Source organism: Zootermopsis nevadensis, unplaced genomic scaffold (assembly GCF_977971745.1).
Source record: "Zootermopsis nevadensis isolate Lab colony 2312 unplaced genomic scaffold, Znev_1.0 Znev_ptg000003l, whole genome shotgun sequence".
NCBI lineage: Eukaryota > Metazoa > Arthropoda > Insecta > Blattodea > Termopsidae > Zootermopsis > Zootermopsis nevadensis.
In genome coordinates this window covers 2,750,867-2,778,452 of record NW_028259135.1, presented here as the reverse complement: position 1 = coordinate 2,778,452, position 27,586 = coordinate 2,750,867, and the positions used below count along the sequence as shown (strand labels likewise).

Genomic DNA, 27,586 nt, shown 5'->3' with positions numbered 1-27,586 from the left:
CTTTATACAGGCACGACTTTTTGACAATTTTACATACTAAACGGGTTGATGTAGTTGTAACCAGAGGTATCTGGTTGAAAAATTGGTTGGTTTTCCAGCTGCCCTGAGGGTTTATCTTGATCCTCCTCAGTCCTGGGAAGAGTGTGTCTGAGAAGTACCTTCAATAGACAACATCGTTACAAACCAGAACTTACCATTCATCATCATCACATTATCTTATATGACGCCACATAAATTACGCTAAACCCAGCGCCTTTAAATAACCACCGAAACGTTGGTATCGACGTATCCTACACTGCGCCAAGACCCAGAAGAACACTGTTCATCAGAAATTTATGTTCTTCTCTCAAAGTACGAGACCATATTTTACAGTCGAAAATATGTTCCCAATGTAAAATTAAAAATAAACTAAGAAATATTGTCAGGTAAGAGACCATGGAAGGAGACACACAGGGAGAATCAGAATGAAATGATGTCAAAGCCAAGAGCAGAGATCTTCACAGCATCTCCAAAACTGTGGTTTCCACACTCGTTTCCCTGACCATCTGAAAACTGCTGAGGGACTAGGCAATCCTAGCTGATCCGTGGACCACTTGAAAGACGACTTCATGAGAACCTTTGCTCTGGAAGACTGGCATGTGAATGTGGTAGAGCCTGCCTTGCATTCGGAAAATTCCCATCTGAAAACGTTCAATAACTGTCCATCTGCAAACACTGTAACCTAGGTTACGACAGTGGCGGTGTTTCTGCTTTTAATCACTGTACCTTCTCAGCCTGGTTTCATTATTTTACGCGGAAAGAAGCTTGTATATCAGTATATGTCCGTCTGTCCTTACCTATTAATATCTGAACAGACTGGTTTACATTAAATTAAATCTTGTCCGTCTAATCACAATAAATTCTTATTAAATATTAAAATATTACAATAATTAACATTTAAAATATTAAATGATGTTCTTTATCGAAATATTCGATTTACATTAGACCATCATTTTTCATGTTTCACGACATGTTTCAGTTCCTAAAAGAACCTTCCTCAGGTGTATATAATTATATAAACCTTGAAAACGATAAATAATTCAAATACAATTTTTCATACATTATGCTAGCGTACATTTTTATCGGATTTTTACCAGATATCAAACGATGTTCTTTTTCAGATTTTTATTCCATTTTTAATAACACAATCTATGTTGTTCTGTATATATACGTCATGCTCAATGTGACTTTAGTCACATTGAGCATAATATTTTAAATATTTCCAATGTTAATTATTGTAATATTTTAACATTTAATAAGACTTTATTGTGATTAGACGGACAAGATTTAAATATATATTTATTATATCACAACATGACGCAACTTTACCATCTCATTTTAAGCAAGTCTTAAAAATTTTCTTTACAATCCAAAACGTGTTTAAATAATAACAAAGCACATATCAGCTGTACATAATTTGTCAATCACGGAGTCACTACAGAATGCGAGACCAAACTAAACAGTTATAGTAAATAATGTAACATTCCAATACGGTTACCAGGTTTAACTGTTGCTATAATCGACGTATCCTTATGTTTAAAACCAGAAAGTATTTTCACGAATAAGTTATAATATCTGGAACAACATTAAAGTGGTCTGTAACTGAAGATGGTTATCTTCTGGTAATCACTCCTATGATGGAGACAACAAGGATCTCTGAAACGTCGGTAAACTTGTACTACTACACGGTGCTACAACCCAGAAGAGAGTCTTCATACCCACTGCCTCGAAAACCTCAGCTCACTGGACCCAATGTCCAATCACAATGCTCTCCATGATTTAGAAACATACCAAATATCAATTATTCCTTCTGCAAATACAAAATTTTAAGCAAATGACGAAAATATTCGCTTTCTTTCCAAAATTGAGTAATACTGCACGAAGTAAAGTACATAAACTTTATGTGACTAAAAACTTAGACGAATAAATTATTCTCACTCAACTTTAATGCAATGATTAGTTACGCTTTATTAACCTATGCACTCCTTTTGGCAAGGTAATATCCCACGTTTCAACACCAGATCCGTTGTACAAATATATCACTCAAACATGGCTGACACAACGTATTCCAGTATTTGGCGGACCTACCCTAACAGTCGAACTGTTACAACATAACTGATCTGCATGAGTTCCTACCTAAGACATGCTAACGATAGGTTACTTGCTATTGGTCATCGTACAGTCAACACGTGTTCATAGCTAGGGCCAAACAAAGACTATTGTAAGCTTCGAATGAATCTAGTCGTTTACCGGAGGAGAGATTTGCCACGTAAAAGGACGAAAGTTGTTTTTATTTATTCTCGAAGTAATAATAATTAGAGTTTGCAGCTGTTATGTAAACGACATGCAGGGCCAGCAACCTTCTTTCATGATACAAAGATATAAATTTGTTATTTTATGGATTGTGATGTCATCTAGGTGGTTACAAAAGTTTCGGAGGAACTCATCGCGACCATCTACAGGGTAATGTGACTTATACCCTCAACAGAGGCGATACATTCTTTTGTGGTTCTCAGATGATGACACTGAAGATGGAACTGGAAGTAAGGCCGGCGCACTCTACATCGAAGCGAACGGAACTAGGATAAATAATTCACGATCTTATTTTCTGAAATATTTTTCAACAGAACATTCAATTCAGATCTGCTCCAAAATTAAAAACATTCTTCATTTTACAAACACCAACATCACGTCCACCCCCCGGACGGCTGCTGATGTGCGGTGTCGACCAGCGGCACCTTCGAAGTTAAGCAGTGGACGGTCACAGAATGGAGTGAATTTCAGTTTATTCAGACAATTATTAATAAAAATAAAACGAATTCTTTGCAGGTTCATGTATCGAGAAATCTAAAGTGACAGAATTATCTTTCGTAACAGAGGCCCCATTCATTAAAGATTTGATACTGAAGCTCGTCTAAATATCACTGGAAAAATTCAGTCCGTACCGCACAGAAAACACTACACTTCACCATTACAAAGATCAACCGGTTAATGAATTGAAAGGAAATTATCACTTTTTACCCTGAGAATCAAACGAATCCCACAAATGCATAATGAAAGGCTACTGACTGTTAAAGCAGGCAAGTGGTATATATACTTACCACCAGGCTTTCAAGGGTTTAAACAGTTTCATCAAGAATTTCGGCTACTGACATGTCTTGTTGTTTTAGAAATTCGAATCCCACACTGTTTAACGGAATTATTTTATTATAAATTATGCCGTAAACAAACAGAAGTCAGTGGAATATAAATTGAATTTGTGTTAGAAAGACGACAAGCCTAATTCTCTTCCAAGAGTTCACAAATGTAAATGAAAACCTGTAAATTTTATAAGCAATAATAATAAATAGGATGCACTTACGTCACTCTTTCTTCAAGACGTAGAGACCTCGATGTCCTCCGGCGATTTAAAATGGAGTGATGGTTATTGTGAAAGAGTTTTAAAAGCACAAAAGTATCTCTTCTAGGACGCACTTCTCCTACAAGCGATTCACAGCTCAGCTCCTTCCACAATGACGAAAGCTGATTGTTGACTCCAATACCTGCTAATGCGACAATGCCGAATGAAACTATGACGTAACAATTAGTAAAGTCATGGAGTGCAATAAGGTCTATTCAGTCTATTATACTGCATGCATAAGAAATAAGAAATGAGCCTTATGGCATGCTCAGTCAATATTGTTGCAGGTGTGGTTTAGAAATTCCAATACTTCTTATTACATTGTTGTCTTCAAGAAATGACGTCATCAACAATGTCAACAGATATTTGTTTACTCTGCATTGTTGTGGAACACAACAATGCCATGTACACCACAACAATGCCGAGTAAACAAATAATGCTTCACAACAAAAACACAAGAATTTAAAACGCAACCAACCCCCCCGGAGGGGGGGGTTCGTCAAGTATTTTAACCACCATTCGGGGGGTTGTTTAGTTTCTTACTCAAGGGTTAAAACACTTGAATGAGACACTAAACAAACCCTTCCGAAGGGGGTTAGATTAGCGTGTTACTTAACTCCTCACCGTCGAGTGGCGTAAAATTACGTCCGGCATTTAAGTATTGATAGGCTGTGCTTTCGTTCCGCGAGATACAGCAGACTCCTTCAGACCCCACCGTAGTGGCCGCCATAGCCTCGTTTGCACGAAGGCGCGCTCTTTCGGTCAAACGTCTCGATTACTGGCTCTTATATCATGAGATTTTAGAATTTCTTTCATTCATGTTTGGAGAAGAGCGGTTTTTGACAGTGGAATAAAAAATGTCTCATCGAGTCCGATCTATCTCAGTCCACCCACAGTTGTCGGTCGATTTCAGTCGATTAAAATCAGGCTCGAATTTAGAAGATTGTTTTACACTCATAAAGCTGTATACTGCAAGAATAAATGTGACCTTGTGGGCACAGAATTTCAAAATGCGTTGTGCTCTTAAGTTGGACGCTTCAGCTGTGTGCGCAAAGTTGGAACACATCTCCAAACTTAAGAGTTACTTCTAAATACTTAAAATGTTATGTGAAGAGGAATGAGGTGAGGACAGGCCTTAATAAGATTTGCTTTGAAAATGTATCCTCTTAAAGTAAATAGACACAGATGTGTAGCAGACATTTACTAATTTGTAATAGATTTCACCAGTGATAAAACAGGAAGTATGCATGTATGAACAAGTTATTATCAAATATATCGAACCTCTTAGGTTTCAATTGAAAGTGTTCTGTTTCTGAATGATGGCATCATGTAGAAACAAATTAAACACGTAACAACGACGTGTGCCCTGCTATACAAGTATCAGGAGGAGCCATTTGATAGCCACTGTACCTTGAAGATGAATACAGTAAGGTTATTCGAAGAATCAATGACACAGTCCACACTACATGGTGCCTTATTTCAGAAATGGGATACTCATTAGCAATGTGCAGTACAAATATTTCCATTGTGTTCGTGCGCTCCCACAGTTAGCATTTGTCGGCACTCCATTTCACAAGCTGACTGGCATCTAGGCCGGTTTCGTTGAAGGCTTTAAACGCTTTTTCCAATGTCGCTTCATCAGGACTCCGGTTTCGAAACCCGATGTAAGCAATTCCTGAAAACAGATTACGTGTTATGTAAAAATTCAGCTTAGAAGATTTGGCTGACTAATAAAAGATAGAAACACAGATAAAGAAATGAAATTGAAGTTAATGTTGGAGGCAGTGACGCCACACGTTCTTCATCTGTTTACTGTCGACAGTCATCTGCGAGTTCCGGTCGCTTTACACCCTCCTCCAGGTTGCCGTTTGACAGGAGCTTGGGAGGGTTTATGAGCCGTTCTGGACATGGGGAGGAATTCTTGGCCAAGCCGGGAATTGAAACCCGGTCGTCCAATCCGCCTGAGCTTTCTCATTGAAGAAATACAAATGAACGCATGAAAATAAATAACTATGAAAACTGTTTAAATAAGTGAACGAATTAAAACAATTTAATGCATATGAGTTTGTGACTTCTCAAATAAGTTGATACAGGTACATTTTGACTGAGTAAAAGGCGATAAAGAGACCAGTTGACGTAACAACGAACATGATGAATTGTTTCTTATGTTTCCTTTAAACGCATTGAAGGTGAGGTGGATACGGCATAGAGCAAGCTTTGGGTAAGGGAGAAGAGCGTATAATATTTTTTAAAAGAGACTTTAGAGAGTATCCCACTCTCAACGTGAAGGGATTGGTGGCACATAAATGTTAAATATTTATATTTTCAAGAACTGATGTCTTCACAAATAATAAATTGGCCTATTAAAGAGTTTGTTTGTGGCGAAAAACACACAAGATGGCTGAGGGTAGGCTCCGATACAGGGACGGCGGTGGTGTACCGTCCTTATCAGCAGGAGGTTAAGTGCCAGAACGTCAAGGAATGTTATGCAGGGACAAATGGAATAGAAATGTTGAAAAAAGTAAATGCTCATTCTATTATAGCCTAGTGTATGTGTAGCAAGAGATATACGTGTGGGATCTGAAGTTATCTTATCTGTGAATACGAGGATGTTCTTCTGCGCTGTGATGCTGTAAGGACTCAGCGTCTCTGAATTTGGTGCTGATGCATCGAGTCTCCTTATAAAGTAATCATCAAAATTATACTTACTATTTCCACTCAGTTCTGAGCAAGACGTCATTATGACGTAACTGTCTCTCTCGATTGCCAACAGAAGGTAACTGCCAGTCCAAAATGCTGCAGAAATGAAAAGTAGAAATTTGTTCAAGTGACAGAAAACATTTCTGTATGCTGCAGTAAACAAATTTAAATCCGAAAAACAATACAGACCAATCGAATCCGACCGTGAACTGACCTGATCCTTTGTTCTTGGAATATTTAAAAGAGGGACAAGATATCTTAACCTTGCACATACCTGAGACCTCATTTAGATTTCTATGTGACTTGCGTGCGTAAAGTTTGTCTATGTGAGGAAGCTGGATTAAGTCGGCATTGCCTGTTATTTAAAATGTTACTAACTTATTATTGCAAGCAGGTCCACACATTACTAATTAATTGCCTTTAAGAGAATTATCAACTATGGGCATACTTGACCTTACTGTTACTTGAGAATTTGTTCATTATGAACATTTTTGTTATGGGTATATTTACTTTTTAAATGCAAAATTGTGTATGTTGCACGATATATTTTTGTGTTTCAGTCTTGGCACCAGAAATTTTTTTGTGAAGTGGTGTTTTCAGCACAGTGATTAACTATTTTAAATCTCAGTATCAAAATTTTGCACAGAGGATATGTTAAGGGTTTCGTATGTTTCTCAGAATTAATAGGTAATATTTCAGTATTTCAGCATTAATGAACAGATTACCTGTGGCGAAGATTATTATAAACACCGTTAGGCAATAAGCAAGTGAAGTAGAAATTTGGATAGTTTTTAATTTATTCAAACTGGCTTCAGAGGGAACTTAAATGACACAATTTACTTTCTTCACGAAAGCGTTTGGTATTGTTTCCTGAATAAAATGTAACTGGACACTTCTGTTCATACTTACATTTTTTGCTGATGTTATCAAAGTATCCGTTTGTTCTTAAGTTAGAAGCCTGTCCAAAGATTGTTTCAAATTGTAAACCTGTGCTAGAATCGAAAAAGAACATACTGTTCATTAACCTATAAATTGACTAGAAAATTTATCTTATTACATTATAAACGGTCAGAATCTCGAACTGGCAACGTATCCTAGATTTAGTGTAATTGAGATGCTTACAATAATGAGAGTACAGACGGACGGACTGCTTCATTGGAAAAAATACAGTACCTACAGCAACTCGTATTCTCCCACAAATCGTACCAGAGAGTGAGAGATGTTCAATACCGAAATCAGTATTACCTCGAACAACAAGCCGTGTCAGTTGTGGACACTAACCCAACGTTACGTAGACCAATTGCGTCTCCATAACAAAGGGAATATTTTAAGGTTGACCGACTCAAAAGAAACCCCGAATAATATTTTGTAACTCGTTCGAAGTTTGAATGTTTCTTGTGATTGCGCTATAACTTGAGTACAAATATTTTTGACGTAAATACATCTATATTTTCAGGGCAGTGTAATTCGGCAAAAAGTGAAAGGAAAAGGTGTAACTGCATTGTTATGTTACCTTGGAAACGTCAATTGTTTACTCGGCATTATTGTTACCAAGGAAACGTCAATTGCTTACTCGGCATTGTTGTTACCTATAAAACATTTCATTACATTATCTTACCTTACAATACATTACATTTCATTATATTACACTAGAGCAACGGATTCCTCGTTGTCTTCAAGAAATGACGTCATCAACAATGTCAACAGATATTTGTTTACTCGGCATTGTTGTGGAACACAACAATGCCATGTACACCACAACAATGCCGAGTAAACAAATAATGCTTCACAACAAAAACTCAAGAATTTAAAACGCAACCAACCCCCCGGGGGGGGTTCGTCAAGTATTTTAACCACCATTCGGGGGGTTGTTTAGTTTCTTACTTAAGGGTTAAAACACTTGAATGAGACACTAAACAAACCCTTCCGAAGGGGGTTAGATTAGCGTCTTACTCAAGATTTTAAAACGCAACCAACCCACCCAAAGGGGGGGGGGGTTGGTCAAGTGTTTAAACCCCCCCATTCGGGAGGTTAGTTTAGTTTCTTACTCAAGGGTTAAAACACTTGAATGAGACACTAAACTAACCCCCCGAAGGGGAGTTAGTTTAGCGTGTTACTTAAGATTTCAAAACGCAACCAACCCCCCTGAAGGGGGGTTGGTCAATTGTTTTAACCCTCAATTCGGGGGGGGGGGGGTTAGATTAGTTTCTTACACAAGGTTGGTGGCGTTTTACAAACTTGACCAACCCCCCCGAGGAGCTCCGAAAGGAGCGCCCTGCTCTAGTAGTTAAAAATAATTTCAAAGAGAATTACTCAAATATATAATTTGGTTACATTCCATCCTAACTGTAAAAAACGTAAATTAATATTACAAATTTTCTTTGTAAGATGGAAATAAATTGAAAAGTAATGAAAAGAGACATGAAGGATGTTTTACAATTTCATTTGCCCTTATTTAAAAATAACGTCCGGGCGAAGTTGAGTCCATCCCTGGGTGAGAGAAAAATGTTTCCTTCGTTCGATTCCCGGCAAAGATGTTTTTTGTTGTTCGGACAGTAAGCACCAGGGAAGAATGGCGCTAAGGCAAATTTCGTTTGTCCCTGGGAAAGGATCTGATCAACTAAGATCACAAACCCGAAAACTGTCCTGAGTTCCAGAAGATGAATTTGTAAGAAACTGTCGTATTTCCCCCTTAGTAAATACTGCAGAATTTACTGGTCATATGTAAACTCGAAATTGAAGAAGAAACCTGGTGTAATTATTCCTTAAGACAAATGAGAGAACACCGGAAGGTCAGAACTCTGGGGAAAGTGTCCTGAGTTCGATTTCCGCAAGGGCGGTTCCTTTAACCCCGAAACTAAACAAGATACGACAACGGCGCCAGGATCAGTGTTTTTTACTTGAAAGAGGAGATTACAGAAACAAATACCTCAACACTGATAAACTGTCCTTGATTCGAGTCCTGACAAGGATGTTTTCTGTTGATAGGAGCGTAACAGCGATAAAAGAACGAAACCAAGGCAAAATACGTTCGTGTCGGAGAGGAAATTACAGGACCTAAGGTCACAGACCCGAAAACTGTCCTCCGTTGAGTCTTTCTTAAGATGTTGCTTATTGATATATTTTCATGTTTGGGGCTGTTGCAAGTGAAAATCATATTTAGAACTGAATTTGTGTTAAATAATGACTGCTCTCACATCGCCCCATGTACTGTACAGTCCAATCATGGACATTGTACCTGATGCAATCCAAATTTCTCTGTTGAGAGTCCTGATTTTCTCTAGCAACCCGAATCACGTTGTTGAAGTGGATGGACGTTCATACGCGATGGCTAACGATAGACAAGGGCATTCAAGCTGCTGCTCTACAGGTTAGTGTGGGACAATTTAATGGAATCTTGAGGTCTTCGAGGAGGCAGAATAGTCAATAAAGTACGTAGACATTGTCTCAGGAATACCGTCGAATGGAGTAATTGGATTTAAAATCCTTTGTTGTGTCCAATAGAATAGAATGGTTGTTTAAAATGGAATTCACAGGTCTCAAAGGGAATTGAAATTACCTATAGATTGTATGATTTGAGGTTTTGACAGCGGTGAATATGAAGATTTCTGTCTTCTGGGTTGTTTCTCCGTGTAGTATGGTGGATGTTAACCAACGTGATGATGGAGACAGCAAGGACCTCTTCTAAGAATAAACGTGTTCTTGGCTTTGTAATACTTGGTAATAAATATATATGGCTAATGTACTGTGTGTGTGTAGTGCAGTCGGTAATGTGAGCCCTCGTCACATTTCGTGACAAGATTTCCTTGCAAACAGACACCTTGCTGTTAGCCTATCGTCAGTTGCTAACAGGTCCCCTTTCGTTTTTATTCCGTTGTGTTTATTATCTTAGCACCTGTTTTCTTTTGAGACAATCCAAAAAAGATTAATTTATTAATACATTTATGATTTATCATTAAAAACGACGTTTAACTGCAACAAATAATTAGACATTTACAAGATCTGTGGCCGTATTATAATGGAATTTTAAGATAAAACTGAATTTTCGGAAGAACGGAGAAAGAACTCTTTGTGCAACCATGATATCAGTGGATATCACAAAATTGTGTACTTTTATAACTGAATAATCAGCTGCCACTTCGCACTACATCTTGTGATAGGCTTTTCGTAAATATTGACAGAAAGGATAAGAGGGTATCTACCTCTGTGGCCATTTTGTTTGAATTCGCTCTCAACCGACAATACATTGGAGCACAAGACTTACTCCAGCACTTTCTTCTTATTATTATTCTTCCTCATCATCGATGGCTTTAATCTTCATTTAGTGCAGGTAAAAATCCGTTGTTGTGAGTCTAAATACACTACACCTGGTAATTTGAAATTATTTATTCATGAAACGTTCACCACACACAAAAAATTCTTTTTCAAAATAAAAATTAAAAATTGACTCAACAGACTCCAAGATGACCTCTCTTGTATTCGTTACCTTTGTCCAAAGAAAATGGTGATCGATTTGGGACCAATTTTAACACGTGGTTGTAACGAGTGGTGGAATATTGTTATTACGCTAAAATTAAGGTGAGTAATTAACTTCATGGACCAGAGTACTTCTTAAAACTTATATATTTGTTTGCGAAAGTATGATCCACGTGATGTTTCGTAAAACACCCATGAAATGTCAGTATATTCCCAAAGAGTACACCTTTCCAAACTTGTTGAGTTGCGGATTATCCTTAACATAAATCAACTAGAGATTTTTAAGAGATGATAATGTTGCGTCATATTGTGATGATTATAATTGTTTAATTTTAACCGTCTAATCACAATAAAATATTTTATTAAATATTAAAATATTTAAAATATATTAAAATATATTTCGATAGAAAGAGCAACATTTTAATATATTTTAATCTATTTTAAATATTAAATGTTAATTGTAATAATAATATTTTAATATTTAATAAAATATTTTATTGTGATTAGACGGTTAAAATTAAACAATTAGAGATTTTTAATACGTTACAACGTCAGAGACGCTAATCCCTTATTCTGAATTCTGTCTGCCACCGTTATTGTAATCTTCCTACGAGCCTCTTACATGTTAATGAGGCAAGTGGTGAGTTGGAGACGGCTAATTATCACAGAAATATTAGCGTGCAATGTGCATGTTGGATGATGATGGTAGAATGTTAGATCATCCGTGCTTTTATATTTGTGCTCACTATTCTGTCATTTAATCCTCACCTGTTGGGAGATGAGGGTGCAGATAAGTCTAAACTTTCACACCCCCTACGACACTAAACTGTTTTCGATTATTCCTTAACTCACCTCTCATAAAATAGATAACAAAACAGCAATAATTACTTCAGTTCTTCATAAAGATGCTCAGTGTTGAGACTGTGAGACACTGGGGGACTTCGTGAGATAACGATGCCATAGGCGCTCCGAGGTTGCATCTGCCGTGGAGATGAAGAAAGAGTTCTTCTCCATCGCTTGTCCATAAGAGATTCCACACGTTTTGGAACTGGGTGTGATTCAGACGTCGGAGACCAGGATGGAGAGTTGAAATACTGCAGACACGAATGTCGGTTCTTTCCAGACAAGTGGACGCCGTCCGATGGACGCGGCACGTAGGAAACGGCTCGACTACAGGAATGCTGACTCTGAGAAGGTTCTCGAAACGTCGTGATTTCTCTGTCATACCCGGACGTTTTCCCCACGCACATCAGAACTGTGTCTTCGTGATTTTCTGGAGTACAGGAAGAATGTTTCAGGCCGGCTGTTTCTTTGTCGCAAGGGATTGTATTTGGTGCCGAATTCATCTGTGCACATTCACTGTGGGAGTTTGTGATATCTCGCAATTTCTCTTCATTCATTTGAACGTACAGACAGCTCTCCTCATTCCCTTCTTGAGTAAGCATCTCGAATGCCTCCAACACAGCCACGTGATGCTGCTGAATAGCGAATTTAAGTTTATTCTTCTGAGATGTCTTCATATTTTGTCTCGAGAGCCTGTGTTCACAATTGGGTGTGTAGTTCTGGTAAATTTGACAAACGTCGCATTGTCTTACATGTTGGTCGTTATTTTCATGTGGTACTGAATCGTATTCATCGGACACAGACGTCCTTTCTTTCAAGATCCTCATTAAGAAACACATTACCATCACTGCTACCAATATTACCAATGTAATTGACATGGTTACAGTTATGATAATTACATCGGTTTCAGAAAGATTTTCGGATGAGTTCTGCAGAATTTTATCATCAGTGGAATCATTAAAATCTTTTTTGGCGATGTTCAAACCACTGATATCCTGTGGGATGATAGTTGCTTCGTTTTCATTATCATAAAATAATTCTCCACCAGCGGAAACTTCCATTGTAATGGCTTCCGTCGCGGATATATCAGCTGTCTTGTTTAAGCAATCGTGCGTATAGTTCGTATGTTCAGAACATTGTCGTAAGACATTAAGTAATAAGTTTCTATCCCAGCATCTGCAAAATAAAGGCTTTATGTTCTTCAGAACATTCATTCGTTCAAGAACAGTACTATTGAGGTTTTCAATCTTATTGTCATGTACATATAAACTCATTTCTTGAAGAGTTTCTGTTGACAGAACTAGTAAAAAGTCTACCGATGTCAGTAAGTTTCCTGTAAGATTTAGAAATTGAAGTGAATATAAGTTATCAAAAAGATGGTCGTCGATGTGTGTAAGTTTGTTGTTAGACATATCTATCCTACTGAGTTTCACTGTTCTCTGGAATGTTGCATTCGGTATTATGCCAAGATTACAATTTGCAATATTTAATGAAAAAAGGTTGACGAGATGACGAAATGGTCCTTCATCTCCCAGATTAATATTATTTCCATGAAGATCCAGTTCTTCAAGATTCTTGATGGATATAAATGCGTCTGGGTGAATATATGTGAGTTTGTTATTGCCCATGAAGAGGCTCTTCAAATTCTTCAAACTTACGAAAGCTTCGCGTTCTATATTGCGTATTTTGTTGTTATAAATATATAAGGAAGTCAGTTGATTCGTTCCTTTGTTGGAGAATGATGTGTTTGTCAGATCAGAGATGGAGTTGTAGGATAGATCCAGTGTAATGACAGTGTTGGGAACCTCAGGTGTCTCAGTTAATGAGGAGTTCTTGCACAACATCTTAAAGTTGGATGGACATGCGCAAATGGAAGGACATCTTATATATAGGTGTGATGCTGAGTACATCAAGAAGGGCTGGACCAAAAATGCGGCAAGAAACGACAGTAGATTTCTGGAGTCCATGGTACTGCAAAGTAAGAGAATTTCCAGTAAATTGCAAGACCTAGTTAAATATGTTACAATATATTATCATTAACTAAATAATATTAGGATTTTGATCAAATGTGATATGCAGGAGACGAGAAAACGTTTCTAAATGAATTTAATTTTGGTCTGTATCTGTGATATGTAATAGCTATTTTACGTAAAATTCAAATGAAATGCAAAGTAGATTTTCTCAAAATCTGCTGCTGAAGAAATATTACCGGTTACATCTCTGGTTTTAAGCATTTTTCGATGTTGTATGTTTAACGAAGTACCTTTCATCAACACACACGCCGATCTGCATTAGCAATGCTTGTAATTTGAGCTTATTACTACCAAATCATTTGCAGATTAATGTTGAGAAAGCGACAAGAGATTAAGATGTTAATTTTATTATGCTATTCCCAATTTAGGAAAAATTTACCGACTCCTGTTATGCGACTGAAATGTTCAATGTGCCATGGCAGATACATGGACTGATGTACTGCTAATTTGATTGATGATAGCATGGTATATTTTCTCTCGTGTATGCCAAAATCGTCCAGCACAAGATGGAGAATATTAAATTAAAGAATAAATTTTATTTTTATTCTCAGTAAAATACAAGTAACTGCTGAGGATATACTTGAAAAATATCAGTAGGCTACTACAAACTGAAGTGACTGAGAAAATACCAAAAAATTCTCGGTCACCACATCCAGTTTCCAGGCCAAGATTCAAAGCTTCTACCTCCTGAATAAAAAAACAGAAATGACAAAGTGTACTTACATGTTCAGGTCATGATTCTGGCCGCAACGAATATTATCATTTCCAGACGTCCTGTTCTCCTAAGATTTTCACATGAGACAACCATACACAACGCCCGCAACATTGTACAGCCAAACACAAACTGCAGTTATCAGTTACTTTCACAAGAAGCCGGCAACAACTCCATATTTACTCTTAGAATTCTAGGAAAGAAATGTAGAAAAAATCTTGCTTTCCTGTCTGTTATCTACAATTCACAAACAGAGTGTAAACATCGTCTTCTTCGCCTCTGAATCCTTTCACATTGTGGTGATTTCTCTGTGCTCGAGTTGTGAACATCAAGAGGAAATCAATTAGTGAGCAGGCAACAGAGAGATAGCGGAGCCATAGCGAGAGATATGCCAGTAATAATAGTCAATAAGTAAAGTAAAGTTTGTCCCACTATACGCCATGTAGGCGCTTGGGGTGAGAGGAGGTATAGCTCCTCTCTTCCTTGACCTCGGCACTAGATGGGAGGTGAGTGGTCAGCATCACGCCCCGGCCGGCTTTACCCCCAGGAAAGGACCCCCGGTACCCATTGTAGAGGAGGCTGGGTGGGCCCCAGAGCCGGTCTGGACGCAGAGGCTAGAGGAAAAAATCCTCTGCCCCAGTCGGGGATCGAACCCCAGTCGTCCAGTCCGTAGCTAGTCACTATACTGACTGAGCTATCCCGGCTCAGAACTGTGATGTAGCTAATTTAATTTCACACCATATAACTATTTGTCTTGGGTGGATCTCGTTTACTTGGTAGAGAAGTTCAACATATGACAACATGACTTCATGCTCACCACAGGTCCCTATTACGAACTATACATGAATCCCGTCTACATGTCTACTATAATCACCATCTCGTGTGCTCTCGTAGGTCTAATAAGCGATGTTGTCTCTTCGAGTTTTGTGACTAATTTTGTAGTGGTACGAATTTGCTATCTCTCCGATGCGATGTCCAAACTATCTCATTCTCGTTACGTTAATCACTATAATATATTTTACCAAGGACATAAATTATCGTTATTTTCTTCACACTCATAATTTTCGTCCTTCGGAAACAATTATTCCCTCAGAACCTAGATCTCAAAACACTAAGAAACACCAAGTTTAACACCCATATAAAGCAATCAATATTACTATAGTTTGTGTGCTTTTAACTGCGTTTTTTTTTTAAAAAAACGACTAAAATTGCTGAAATTCCAATGTTTCATGTCTAAATTGTAAATAAAAATCATTTTGATAAGCAACAGGCAATATTACAACTAAATAATTCCATTTAAAGAATTTGACAATAATTCACTGTGCTGTAGCGTGGCATGTCCCGTCTGCGACGCCACAATCTTGTTGACATCTCTTCGCCTGCACGCCTCAGAACACCCAATCGTACGGAGGCTGAATTGGGCTCTTTTTAGGGCCCTGAATGACCTTGAAGGGCTCGACAGCATCCCGTCGTAGCAAGGTGCATGCCGGACGCACCGTGAAAAAGTACAGAATCTCGACGAAACTTAGCAGACTGCTCCCTAGGGTCAGTCCCACGATCCCACCAAACGACGCTGCCGGGACAGAGTGAGGACTCGTTAATAACTTAGTCCATTAAGGAGAGTTCCTGTGTATCCAGGTTTAAATTTTCTTGTACGAGTAAAGAACTGGCGGTCTCTTACTAAAATAACACTATATGACGAAGAAATGGTTTCTGTAACTCGTACAGATGTTTTGTTTACCACAAAGCACATAAATTGAAAACATATAAGGGAAACTATCCATTTGCCCGCATGTTTAATCTCCGAAACTACTGATGAGATTTCTATTAAATTTGGTGTTAACAATCTACATTAAAAGTTGTAGGGCGGTTTTTAATTGCGGTCTGTAATGTTTTAATATAATATAAACTTCACATGAATCTCAAATTTATTTTTACAAACGGGTACTTAGTCAATTGAATAAAAATTTTCTTGGATATTATCCATCGTGTAGTAAATATAAAACGTAAAACGACTTAGTGCATAACAGAAATTAACAAAACGTTCGTACAAAGTCTTCATATCTTTAAATACAAGATGTGATCTCTAGAACATATCATTAGTCACTGAGATTACCTTGTAACAAATCGTATAAAAAAAATGAAATTAACAGATATATTTTCTCTAGAACTACTTTTATTTAATCAGTTTTCGAAATATTATCTGAAATCACGAAAATTAAGGCCAGTGAAGTAGACTTTTCCATCCTTACACTTTATTACGGAGTCGTTACTTTGTCTAATTAAACAATAATCAAATAACGTGGATAAATGTTTTTATCGAATAGTACCATAACCAACTACAAAATGTGCAAGTTGCTTTCAACATTCGGAAACAATCGCATACTCTAATTTCATTGATGTCTGTCTCCGTATCTGACGTTTTAAATCTATTTTTCAACGCCTACGCGTTCGTCAACTTCTCTGACACACGTGTAATGAAAGAAGTCTAACATCCGAATAATGTTTGGAGCACGGAGGGAGTGCGATTTGTTGAAAGAATTTAAAGTGCTTCGAACTCACCGAGTAAGTCGTTCCAGCTGTAGATGACGTCACGGCGAAACCTCAGTACTGACAGGTCCTTGAAGTAAACATGAAGGATTGAGTGGTTCGTGATGAGGACCTCCTTACTACAGGAAACAAAGGACTTCTTTTATGAAGATTTCTGTCTTCATATTTTATCTTGTTTAAAGGTCAAAAATGGCCACTATTTTGTCGTAAAAATACAACATCTGTGACACAGTTTAATACTAAATGTGTCTGTCCGTCCCGTAACTCTGTCTTATGATCCAACAGTTATGTGCCTGTTCATAATATATTGTTACAAGGAACTCCATATTTCTGTCTTTATATTTATAGTGTCCTTAAATGGTGTACGGCGATAACTCAATGGAAAAATTGGAGAATTACACATGTTGAAGGCCTATGTCTTGCTTAAAATATATTTTATTTAATAGAATAAAATATTTTAGCAACTCATTATGTACGAGATTATCTTAAAAACAAGTTCGTGCCTCAGCAACATTTTAAAGTTGTAGTAGGGAGTACTCGGTTCGGATCTTGACAGAGATAAAATGTATCCTGAGGGTTACCATGGTTTTCCTCAGTCTTTATAGTAACCGAGGGTTAAAAGAAACGACGGATAACGAGGGATTACTGAATTTGTTCAAAATATGAGTGCAGGAAGACTCACAAGAAATTGGTCTGATCGTATTCGCTCTTGAAGAAAGTTGACTCCGAGATCTCTGTTGAATATGTGACGTCAGTACACGTGGGGTGACAGTTGCACTCCATCGCGTTGTCATTGTCGTCTAGACCAGGAACAAAGTTGGGGGACCGCAAATTGTTGAACACACCTGCAAGATGGCAGACACACTTGGTCGAAACCTCTGAGGCAAATCCCTTTGTCTTCGTATTTGATTTCCATGGCTGTTCACAATAATATTTTAAGATCGATGTAAGAAAATTCCTATTTATTTTGAAACTCGACATTCAGATGGTTAAGTAGAGGCCTTCTTGAGTCACTAGGCCAAGAGACTCCCCCCCTCCACCGCATTTAATGGAACCGGAAGGATTGTTATCGTGTTCACAAAAGCCTTCAGCTGGACCATATCCTCAGGCAGATTAATCTACTCCATACGTTCGCATTAAATTTATTGAAAATACATTTCAATATAATCCTCCGACCTAAAATTAGATATTCCAAGTGGCTAAATATTGTCATGAGTAGAGCTACTGTATATTAAAATTATAACTTAATTAGTAAATTATAGAAAGCCAATACGTTATATAAAAGAATATCACTCATCCTGATAAGAACTTAGTTTGCGTCTTTTAATTAGAGATACGTTTCTCATGCGTGTGGGCTACGTACGTCTGTGGTCGGCGAGGCATCCCACGTCAGTGAGTCCGCAAAGCCTGGTATTGTTACCTGAAAGAAACGAGTCCTTCCTTTAGAAAAAAAAAATGCGAACAAATATGAGAATCTCAAGAACATCGATCAACGATTATGAGCCTGAACTGTGGCTTGGTACCAAGGTCGACAATGCTGTCAATGACCAACACTGTCTAGCTATGTGAGATTTTAGGTTCTCACGGCGGTGAGTACGAAGATGGTTGTCTTCTGGTTTGTAGAGGCGTGTAGTCTGGTAGAAATTTACCGACGTTTCAGAGGCCCTCGCAATCTCCATCAGGGTGATGAGTGATAATGGAGGCAGGAAGGACCTCTGAAACGTCGGTAAACTTCCACAATATTGCACGGCGATGCAACCCAGAAGACATCAGTCCCATTAGGAATGGCGCCCACCTGTCGGGTAGAAATAGGGCGCACACTGACAGAGTCTGTCCATGTGCTCGACGCGACATTGCACTAAGCAGTTGCTGTACGAGTAGCCTCCGTGGATGGGTCTGGTGCTATCACTGCTGTTCCCCAGGGACTGCTCGTCCTCGAACAGGCATTGCCGTTGCTGTCTGCTCAGGTCGCGCACCTCCTTCGTGCTGTACGTTGAGGCAGCAGACACCTGTCGACACCCTAAAGCACTAAGTCTTCAAGGACCCAATATAATAGGTGTCTCCCACTTCTTGCCCCAAACATTTATACTTCCAGTCGTAGTGTTTTCTTACGGTCTTAACTGAGGATAATATTTTAAAATTAATTATTTGGTTTTTCCGTCAAACCACAATGTATTTAAAATCAGATAATTAAAATATCATTCTGTGTTCCATATCGAATAATCGATTTACAATTGTAAATCGATTAAATCGATTATATCATTCTGTGTTCCATATCGAATAATCGATTTACAATTGTAAATCGATTAAATCGATTATTCGATATGGAACACAGAATGATATTTTAATTATTTTAATTATCTTATTTTAAATACATTGTGATTTGACGGAAAAACCAAATAATTTAATTTTAAATTAATAAGTCACAATATGACGCAACTACACTATCTTATAATATTTTGACCTAAAAGGGAGTGGCAGGAGACAAGAGAAAATTTCAGAGGAGTATACTGTAACAATCACAGAGGATCAGACAGAGATGGCATGTAGCACGCATAGGAGCTGAGAGAGAGACAATTGTAGCAGGAAAACCTGAAGGGAAGAATCCATATGCTAAACCGAGGCCAATGCAAAAATAATATTAAAGTGGATTTTAAATGGGGAAGGAGAATATGAACTGGATTCATCAGACTTACGTTACAAATCAATGACATATCTTGTTAACACGTTATTCTGGTTATATTAAATGCGGGGAATTTCTTGACTAACTGAGTGAGTATCACCTTCTAGAGAAGGGCTCTGTTCCATGGACTTAGTTATAAAAGTAAGAAATCCAAATACATCGTGACCCACACACACCTGCAGGAAGGCCTCCTTGCGTGGAGACAGGAGAATTCCTCTGGCGGATATCTCGGGATAGTCCTGGTTCGCGTGTACCAGAACTTGTATGCCGTAGAAGGAGAACAGGGCAGCGTAATAATCCTCGAGCCTGGGGTCTATCAGCATGCTGAGGCCCGTCAAATACCCTGCCCCGTTCACACGAAGCGGAACGTCGTTCCTGTGGGCACATTCAAAAAACAGTCCTGGAGCCTCTGGCCTATCAGTCACGGGCGAACGCATGAAAAACGTCGACCCTTTTCATTGGAAGATTGTGCGTCGAGACGCTCGGCGTCGATTTTACACTTTAGTGTTGTGTGTCGTTAGATTAGATTTGGTTTCTTTAAATTGGATCAGGCGGGTCCACTCGTCGTCGCATTGCGTAAATACAACATAAAATGTAAGGTAGATTTAATTTCAGGTTTTTTTTGCATTCAGTGTTGTAAATTAGACACACGAACGGAACTTGAACGCGTAATTTCTTATTTCCAGGGTTCCGAGATTATTTTATTATCAAAACGATTCCGCGGCAGTAAAAATAACCAATATCCGCTCCAATAACTGATTAAAAGTCATGAAAAATTCGGTATATATAAAACCTTAATCACACTTACAAATTCTGTCAAGAAATATATTTGCTGCTAAGTTCGAGGTAATGTATATGAAAAATTCCAGTTATCGTAATGGATATCTGTACTTTCAGCTGTAGAAATTACAAGTATAAAGTGATCACTCTACGCAGTGGTACATCTGCACACAGCCGGAAGACCGTAACGCAAAGTTTGGTGTCACGTTGACAGTACTCTTACTTGCCCGTCGATGCTCCCGGTGGGTTATAATTGAAGGAGCAGCAGAATCCAGCGTCCGTCTTGTGCATGGTGAAGAGGCTACCGCAGTCCGTCACCTCACCGCGCCATTTGCATTTGATAAGCAAGCTGGAGCAAGGCTGGGTCAGCTGGGAAAAGAACAGAACACCTCTCAGCACCAACGTATACCTGTCACCACGCTGCATGCTTCAAGACCACGTTAAAGTCGTAGAACGTTGTTCCTCGAACAACAGAACACAGGCGAGTGAAGACAGCTCCGAACTTGGAACGTAGCTTTTGACTTAGAGCCGCGTGGTATGGACAGTGCACAATGTGACTTTGGTTGTCGGAACATCGTATATTTTTTCCAGCCCAGACGGATGCAAGAATATTCTAAAAGTTTGTGGCAATGTTTATGGATATTTTTCAACAGTAAACTTGATTTAAGCCACGGTGGTCTAGCGGTTAGAACGCTGGCCTTGTAATCTTGGGGTCTCGAGTTCGATTCCCGGCGGTGCCCGAATTTATAACTTGTGTTGGGCAAGGCCGTGGTCTAGGCAACACGGAGTTTTCCTCCGTGGCATCCCAACAATTACTCCATTCACACACAGAAGAAGGCAATAGCAAACCACTTCTGGATCATCTGCCAAGAACGTATATGAACAGGTCCCAGTCCGAGAAAAGGATGGAAGGAACCTGTTCATATGGACCTGTCGTCAGACAGAACACTAAATAAAATAATAATAAAAATAATAAACTTGATTTGCGTGATGTTTCTTTTTGCTTAAACACGAAATAATTTTTTAATAATATTGTAAAGGCATTTAAACATATGAAGGTGACAAATATTCTTATTAATTACCACTGAGAATATTTTGTTTGACACCGAAATTATTCAGACGTCAATTTAATGGTCTTTATATTAAGAAGGATGGAGGTTTATGTGGGCTAGTTTGAGGGACTGGATGAAGTACGGCAGAGGATTCTTCTAATTCGTGGCGAAAAACTGTAATTTCTCAGCTTGACATAGTTGAAATCCTCTTCGAAGGAGCGTTTGAACGTGCCCCGGCAGCGGCAGATACGCGCGCTGGCCTTACCTGCCTCATGAGAGACTCCACGTCGAAGCTGCGGTTCTTTAACACCGCGTGAATGTGCACCATGTCCATTTGGAACATGTCCACGCCCTCCGGCTGGATGATCTCGGCCATCTGCGATACGAAGGCCCAGTACTCCTTCTCGTCCAGAATTTCGGAGAACCTGTCACGTGGAAGCAAGAGTGTAAAAGTTTGCTCCAAATGCGTTCTTTGGTGATTCTTTCTCATCACTGACGACTAAATGCTCGTGAGTTGCGGCAAAGTTGATATCCCTTGATACTACACTGTCTCGTGATTAATTAATTATTCACAAAAGCAAAAATGCCAGCGTCTTATGATTGCATATATTCTCATCTCCTCATGCGTGCTACATGCCTCGCCCATCTGATCCTCAAAGTTTCGTATCGTAATGAGACACATACCATATATCATACCAAAGCTTTCGTGACATGCGCAGTTCCTTCTTTGGCCGAAAGAGGGATAAACAATGAAATTCGATTTGACCATCGATGAAAGCCAGATGAAATTGTTCTAAATTTCCTCTGCATTTCTCCAGCTTCTTCGGAAGCAAAGTTATGTCCCGAACGGTACACAGATCGCACGAATAAGAAGAATAACAATACAGAATAAAAGAGACCTGTAGGTAAATGCAGACGGTCCTTCTGGGTTATGAAGACGACTGTCTTCTGATTATGCCTCCTAGAAATTAACAGACGTTAGTGCCTCTGAAACATCGATCATTTTCTACCAGACTAAGCAACGCAAAATCCCAAAACTCACTCGTCTCTGTACAGCGCCTCGGCGGCTGACAGATGCACCTTGTTCACCTGACAGATAGTCACAGCGGGGAACGGAATGTTCCAGATGGGGTAGTGGGTACTCTCGATGCTGGTGATGGTTGGCGAGGTGCTGTACTGCGTCCACACTTTGTTGATGAGGACGACGGCGCCCACCAATCCCATGGCGCACATCAATGTCCACAGCGTCCTGAAGACAAGCGTGTCTGCACTCAGCATCTAACACAAGAGCTTCATTTCGCGACGCGTTTCATCTTTGGCGAATGTTCAGTTTCTTATATCATAAAGCGTTCTCTTAAGAGTACGAGGTGCGATCAGAAAGTTTCTAGACTGCGCGTATAAAAAACCCGTACACTTATCTCAGGTATTAAATTCATCCATCACCCTCGAAGTAGTTCCCCTGGGAGTGAACACAACGATCCCAGCGCCGCTGCCAAGCCTGGAAGCATCCCTGGAAATCTTTCTTTGTCAGCCTGTCAAGCACCATCTGCGATTCTGCCTGAATCTCTTCTATCGTCTCAAATCTCCTTCCCTTTAGCTGAATTTTCATCTTTGGGAAGAGGAAGAAGTCACACGGAGCTTAGAAAGGAAGTTGGGGTCGGTTCTTGCAAGATCTTTGAGCTCCTGACAAACGAGAAGTCAATTCTGCTTCTGGTCCTCAGACAGGATGCGTCGCATGTGGAGTTCTTCCTTTAGAATCAGCTGACAGGTCCCATAGCCTATCCCAACAATGTCGCACAAGTCGTTGATGGTACGACGTCGATCTTCGTGAATGGCCTGCCGAATCTTCGTAACATTTTCGGGCGTTGTGCTCGAAGATGGTCGTCCAGAACGCTCGTCATCATCAACAGAGGTTCGGCCATTTTTAAAACGTGAATGCCACACAAAAGTTTGTGCACGACCCATTGCGGACTCCCCAAATGCTTGCTTTAGCATTTCATAGGTTTCCGTAGACGTTTTGGCGAGTCTTTGGCAAAATTTGATGCACACGCCATTCCGAAATCGCAGGAGGGTCGGTGTAATGCACTACCAAAACGCCCGTAACTAAGAAACAAACGCTAATTCGATGATGCCGGCTGTCACACTGATTCACTATGAATGTAGGCCGCACCCCCTAGCGGCAGAAGCTCGTACTACATCCGGTTCGCCCTATATTGACACAGTCTTGAAACTTTCCGATCGCACCTCGTATTGAGGGTTGTTGTTCAGTACATTCAATTGGATTACTAAACACAGAATATCGCTGTGATTACACTAAAACCCAAGCAGCTCACGTCATGTAACCTGCTCGCTCCAGTCAGTCGAAGTGCAAAGATGTATTTTTCACAAGTCGAAAACTACCTTCTTACTTGTCAGAATGATTTTGGGGGTACATTTTCCGGTTCTCCTGTCCCCAAAGAAATCGACATTTTCCGTGACAAACGAACTCTTCACCGAGTCGCATCAAACACGAGGAAGGCGGTTCCTTTCTCATTTAAATGTAATTTATTTTTTTTGAGAAAACAGAACGTGGGTCGCTAAGAAACTCACCTCTCGATCCAGTGCCTTTTCTCTTCAGTAATGTACTTGAGGCCATGGAAAGACGTGGACTTGCAGAATTCGGCTACGTTCTTGACAACAGACAGCGAACACTTTTTCCTTGGCCGTCCTTGTGTCGAGTCCAGGGCAGGCTTCATCCAGCGCAACAACGTCACCTGAGGAATCTGACTCTAAGACACACGACGTTGTTTAAGAACTATCTTCAAAATGCAGTATACAATAAGATATGAAAAGACGATTGTGAATTACGGAAAGGAGATTTGTAATGTAAGATTTGAGGTTTTCACGGTGGATTTGATTGAAAAGACTGAGTAAAACTACGAATGTTGACATTCGGGTAGGGGCTAGAATGTATCTGATGTGACCTTAACATGGTATTACAAAACCAACAGTAGCTACGACTCGGGAAACAATTAAGAATCTAATTTACTGTGTAATTAACGGAATGAGAGCGATAATGAATCAATGTCCAGGTTAAACTCGTCGCTGTTCGCCAAATCGATGGCTTATCGAACAGAAAGCTTGGTATTTGATGACTGAAACACATAAAGGCCTTATATTTCCATCAGGCTTATAAATTAGTATTTATTAACTTCGTTAAAAAACGCACTAGACTAACATGAATGTAATTGAATAAAAATTTTCTTGGATATTATCCATCGTCTAGTAAATATAAAACGTAAAACGACGTTTCGGAGATGGGACTCTATCTCCGTCTTCAGGTTCCTACACAGTTGGCCCATCTCCGAAACGTCGTTTTACGTTTTATATTTACTAGACGATGGATAATATCCAAGACAATTTTTATTCAATTGACTCTTCACCATCGTCAAGAAGTTTTAGATTTGATATAACATGAATGTAGTTTACTAGTCCACGTTAGCGACTTTAAAAAATGATAATATATAAATTGAATTAGAGTAAAAAAAGTTACAATCGATAACCACTTTCAGTAACAATACCATATTGAGTAGTGACGAATGTCTTCAATTCAGGATGGATTCTCTGATTTCGACACTTTTTCCGTAAGCCAGGATACAAGTGACTTGATCCTGGAACTCCAGTCGTCGTCGTCGTCTCTTAACCAGAGTCGGCAACTTCAAAACCAAATTGTTATTAATGCATGTATTCAGGCAACATCAGTGACAAGATAAACGTTAATATTAGCGGAAACATTCAGAGCCAGAGTGGTGTATGTCTCATAGATTTCTTGAGAATATAAACATTACAAATCCCCTGAGAGAACAGTACACTTTTGAGGACATTAAGAGTTCTCAAACGCAATTTTACTCGCATCTTTTCAAAACGTCGCCGATATTCATTTACTGAACACACAAATTAAAATTACGTCATATTTTGTTAAACATGCAACGTACTGACTCAAGCTACAGCCATTAATTATACATATCAAGATGTCTACTTAATTTATACATAGAAACTTTTCATATGCATAATGGTAAGTAGAACTATATTTTAAAGAAGAATTCCTTTGGGCTTCACAGTTTTTTTAATCTGGTAGATATTTACCGACGTTTCAGAGTCCTTGCTGCCTCCATAATCACAGCCCTGATCGAAATCAGAGCTCTGATGATGAAGGCAGCAAGGACCTTTGAATGTCTTCTGGGCTGTTGCGCCGTGTAATCTGGCAGATGTTTACCGACGTTTCAGAGTCCTTGCTGCCTCCATAATCACAACCCTGATCGAAATCAGAGCTCTGATGATGAAGGCAGCAAGGACGTTTGAATGTCTTTTGGGTTGTTGCGCCGTGTAATCTGGTAGATGTTTACCGACGTTTCAGAGTCCTTGCTGCCTCCATAATCACAACCCTAATCGAAATCAGATCTCTGATGATGAAGGCAGCAAGGACCTTTGAATGTCTTCTGGGCTGTTGCGCCGTGTAATCTGGCAGATGTTTACCGACGTTTCAGAGTCCTTGCTGCCTCCATAATCACAACCCTGATCGAAATCAGAGCTCTGATGATGAAGGCAGCAAGGACCTTTGAATGTCTTCTGGGCTGTTGCGCAATGTAATCTGGTAGATGTTTACCGACGTTTCCGAGGTCCTTGCTGCCTCCATCATCCGGTCAATAAGTAACTATCTCTGAAACGTCTAAAATTTCTACCAGACTACGCGGCACAGTAACCTAGAAGACAGCCGTCTTCAGACTCGCAGCCTTGAGAACCTCAAATCTCACTCAATGCAAAATACTTTGAATGGTGGTAGACCCCTGAAATCTATGCAATTCTGAACGACGAGTTTTTAGGAAATCGGAAAATAAATGAAATAGTAATTCAGAAAATTGTTGACACTTACATGGGAATTGATTTGTATAAATTTATGTCTTGAAAATTGTGTTCCTCACAATTGCTGCTCTATTCATGTTCGAAGGAGATAAAATTTTACATGGACAATTCCAAGGCGCGTGTCTGATGGGAGTGACCGCTTGGCTCATATGCGGTTCCTCTTCTGAGACCATTCAGAATTAAAATCCCTGTAAATGTTAACATTTTAATCACCTTGTATCTTGACCTGTGACCTCACACATTTGTACAAGGGATGTTTGAAAGTGCAAGGTCTAGTCCTTCGGAGTCGCTAAATGTTCCACGCCGACAGCAAATGCTTTTAATGTTTGTTTCAAGGGTTGTATCTTCGTATCTAATCAACTCAGAGCACACAAAATCAGCTTACTCTAACAAGAAGAATGAGACTTAGTCCATTCTTCTTCAAATAATATTTAAAGTGCGACCACAGAAATCGATTTCAAAGTTACATAACCTGGAAGACAGTAATGTTATTAAATAATGGTATATGGAGTGGGCGTGATTTATACATTATCTTGAAATCAGATTTATATTTCAAATGCGAAAATGATGGGTTAATATAGAAACAGAGCAGGACACAACAGTCTATTCGTTCGCTATTAACAGGACAAATTTCTTTTAAAGTCTTTGATCAAATAGAAGCTTCCATTGGAATTTTCTCCCCTCTATCTAGAAAACGTTTACTCTTCGATTTTCCACCGTCAACATAGTCACTGTGTGAACTTCTGAGATGGAGAAGACACTAGTGACAGACAATTCATTTATAGTCACTGCAAGAATGTCATATGTCGTATTTATCGAAAAATCGTGCTTTTAAGTCAGTCCTAGGATTTCGGAACACTTATAGGAAAAATAATTAAATATGAGGTCTTAGCAGACGATATTCAAAACATAAGAGACGAAGAAGATTCTGGTGCTTTCTGGTGGTAAGACGTATTAGTACGGAATGAATGTCCTTGTCAGTCTACACTAAAAAAGATTGTATTCAGAGCAAGGAATTAGATAAAATGAAGTTCAAATCGAAGCTAAATATATATAAAAAAATGTGTGAATCGTCTTGTTGAACATTTAAGCTACGACGCATAAGACTTGCTATGGAAAAGACGCATTCTTAAGAGATACGAGCAAAATAAGATATTCAACGATGCCTCCGAGTACAACCGAACCAAGCTGTGACGGTTATGATTCCACTTTTGCATTTTACTTAAGGTCCCGGCTTCTAATCTTGACCCAGAAATAGGCTAATCCCTCGATTAGTACCTTAAAATAGGCCACAATGAGAATGAATCTATTATTAGGTACGATCGTAAGAGAGTTCAATTCAGAATATACATGTATAACCAAGCCCTTTAAGGTCCATTTTAATATTATACTCCGATCTCCTTCTTGGCCTTCCAA

General features: G+C 39.0%; 2 protein-coding genes and 1 long non-coding RNA gene across 6 annotated transcripts in view; all 3 read right to left on the bottom strand.

Moving 5' to 3' along the window:
- The window catches only part of LOC147874883 (uncharacterized), a 71,048-nt gene that overhangs the window by 6,709 nt on the left and 36,753 nt on the right, over positions 1-27,586 (bottom strand). The gene's annotated exons all lie outside the window — the stretch shown is intronic.
- LOC147874884 (uncharacterized) lies at positions 4,626-7,726 on the bottom strand. Of its 2 annotated transcripts, none has more exons than XR_015538714.1 (4): positions 7,385-7,726; positions 7,049-7,131; positions 6,149-6,235; positions 4,626-5,114 (listed from the first exon to the last, which is right to left on the bottom strand). It is a non-coding gene; the product is annotated as an uncharacterized LOC147874884 (long non-coding RNA). The 2 variants fall into 2 exon arrangements; XR_015538713.1 differs by having other exon boundaries at positions 7,313-7,724.
- On the bottom strand, positions 10,511-25,583 carry LOC110840884 (sodium channel protein Nach). 3 transcript variants are annotated; one of them, XM_022086175.2, is made up of 12 exons: positions 24,829-25,583; positions 23,858-24,036; positions 22,311-22,517; positions 21,534-21,693; positions 20,440-20,585; positions 19,613-19,811; positions 18,549-18,762; positions 18,117-18,173; positions 17,436-17,598; positions 16,766-16,872; positions 14,215-15,776; positions 13,165-13,429 (listed from the first exon to the last, which is right to left on the bottom strand). In XM_022086175.2, the coding sequence occupies exons 1-11, from the start codon at positions 24,829-24,831 to the stop codon at positions 15,592-15,594; spliced, it is 1,620 nt and encodes a 539-aa protein (XP_021941867.2). In that variant the 5' UTR covers positions 24,832-25,583; the 3' UTR covers positions 13,165-13,429; positions 14,215-15,591. The 3 variants fall into 3 exon arrangements, with proteins under 3 accessions (XP_087217060.1, XP_021941867.2, XP_021941869.2); XM_022086177.2 differs by lacking the exon at positions 24,829-25,583 and having other exon boundaries at positions 22,311-22,546; positions 23,858-23,978; XM_087360934.1 differs by lacking the exons at positions 16,766-16,872; positions 17,436-17,598; positions 18,117-18,173; ... (5 more) ...; positions 23,858-24,036; positions 24,829-25,583 and having other exon boundaries at positions 10,511-13,429; positions 14,215-15,589.

Coding starts and splice junctions, on each gene's coding strand:
- LOC110840884 (XM_087360934.1), bottom strand. CDS start 13,425: ATGGACTCCAGAAATCTACTGTCGTTTCTTGCCGCATTTTTGGTCCAG.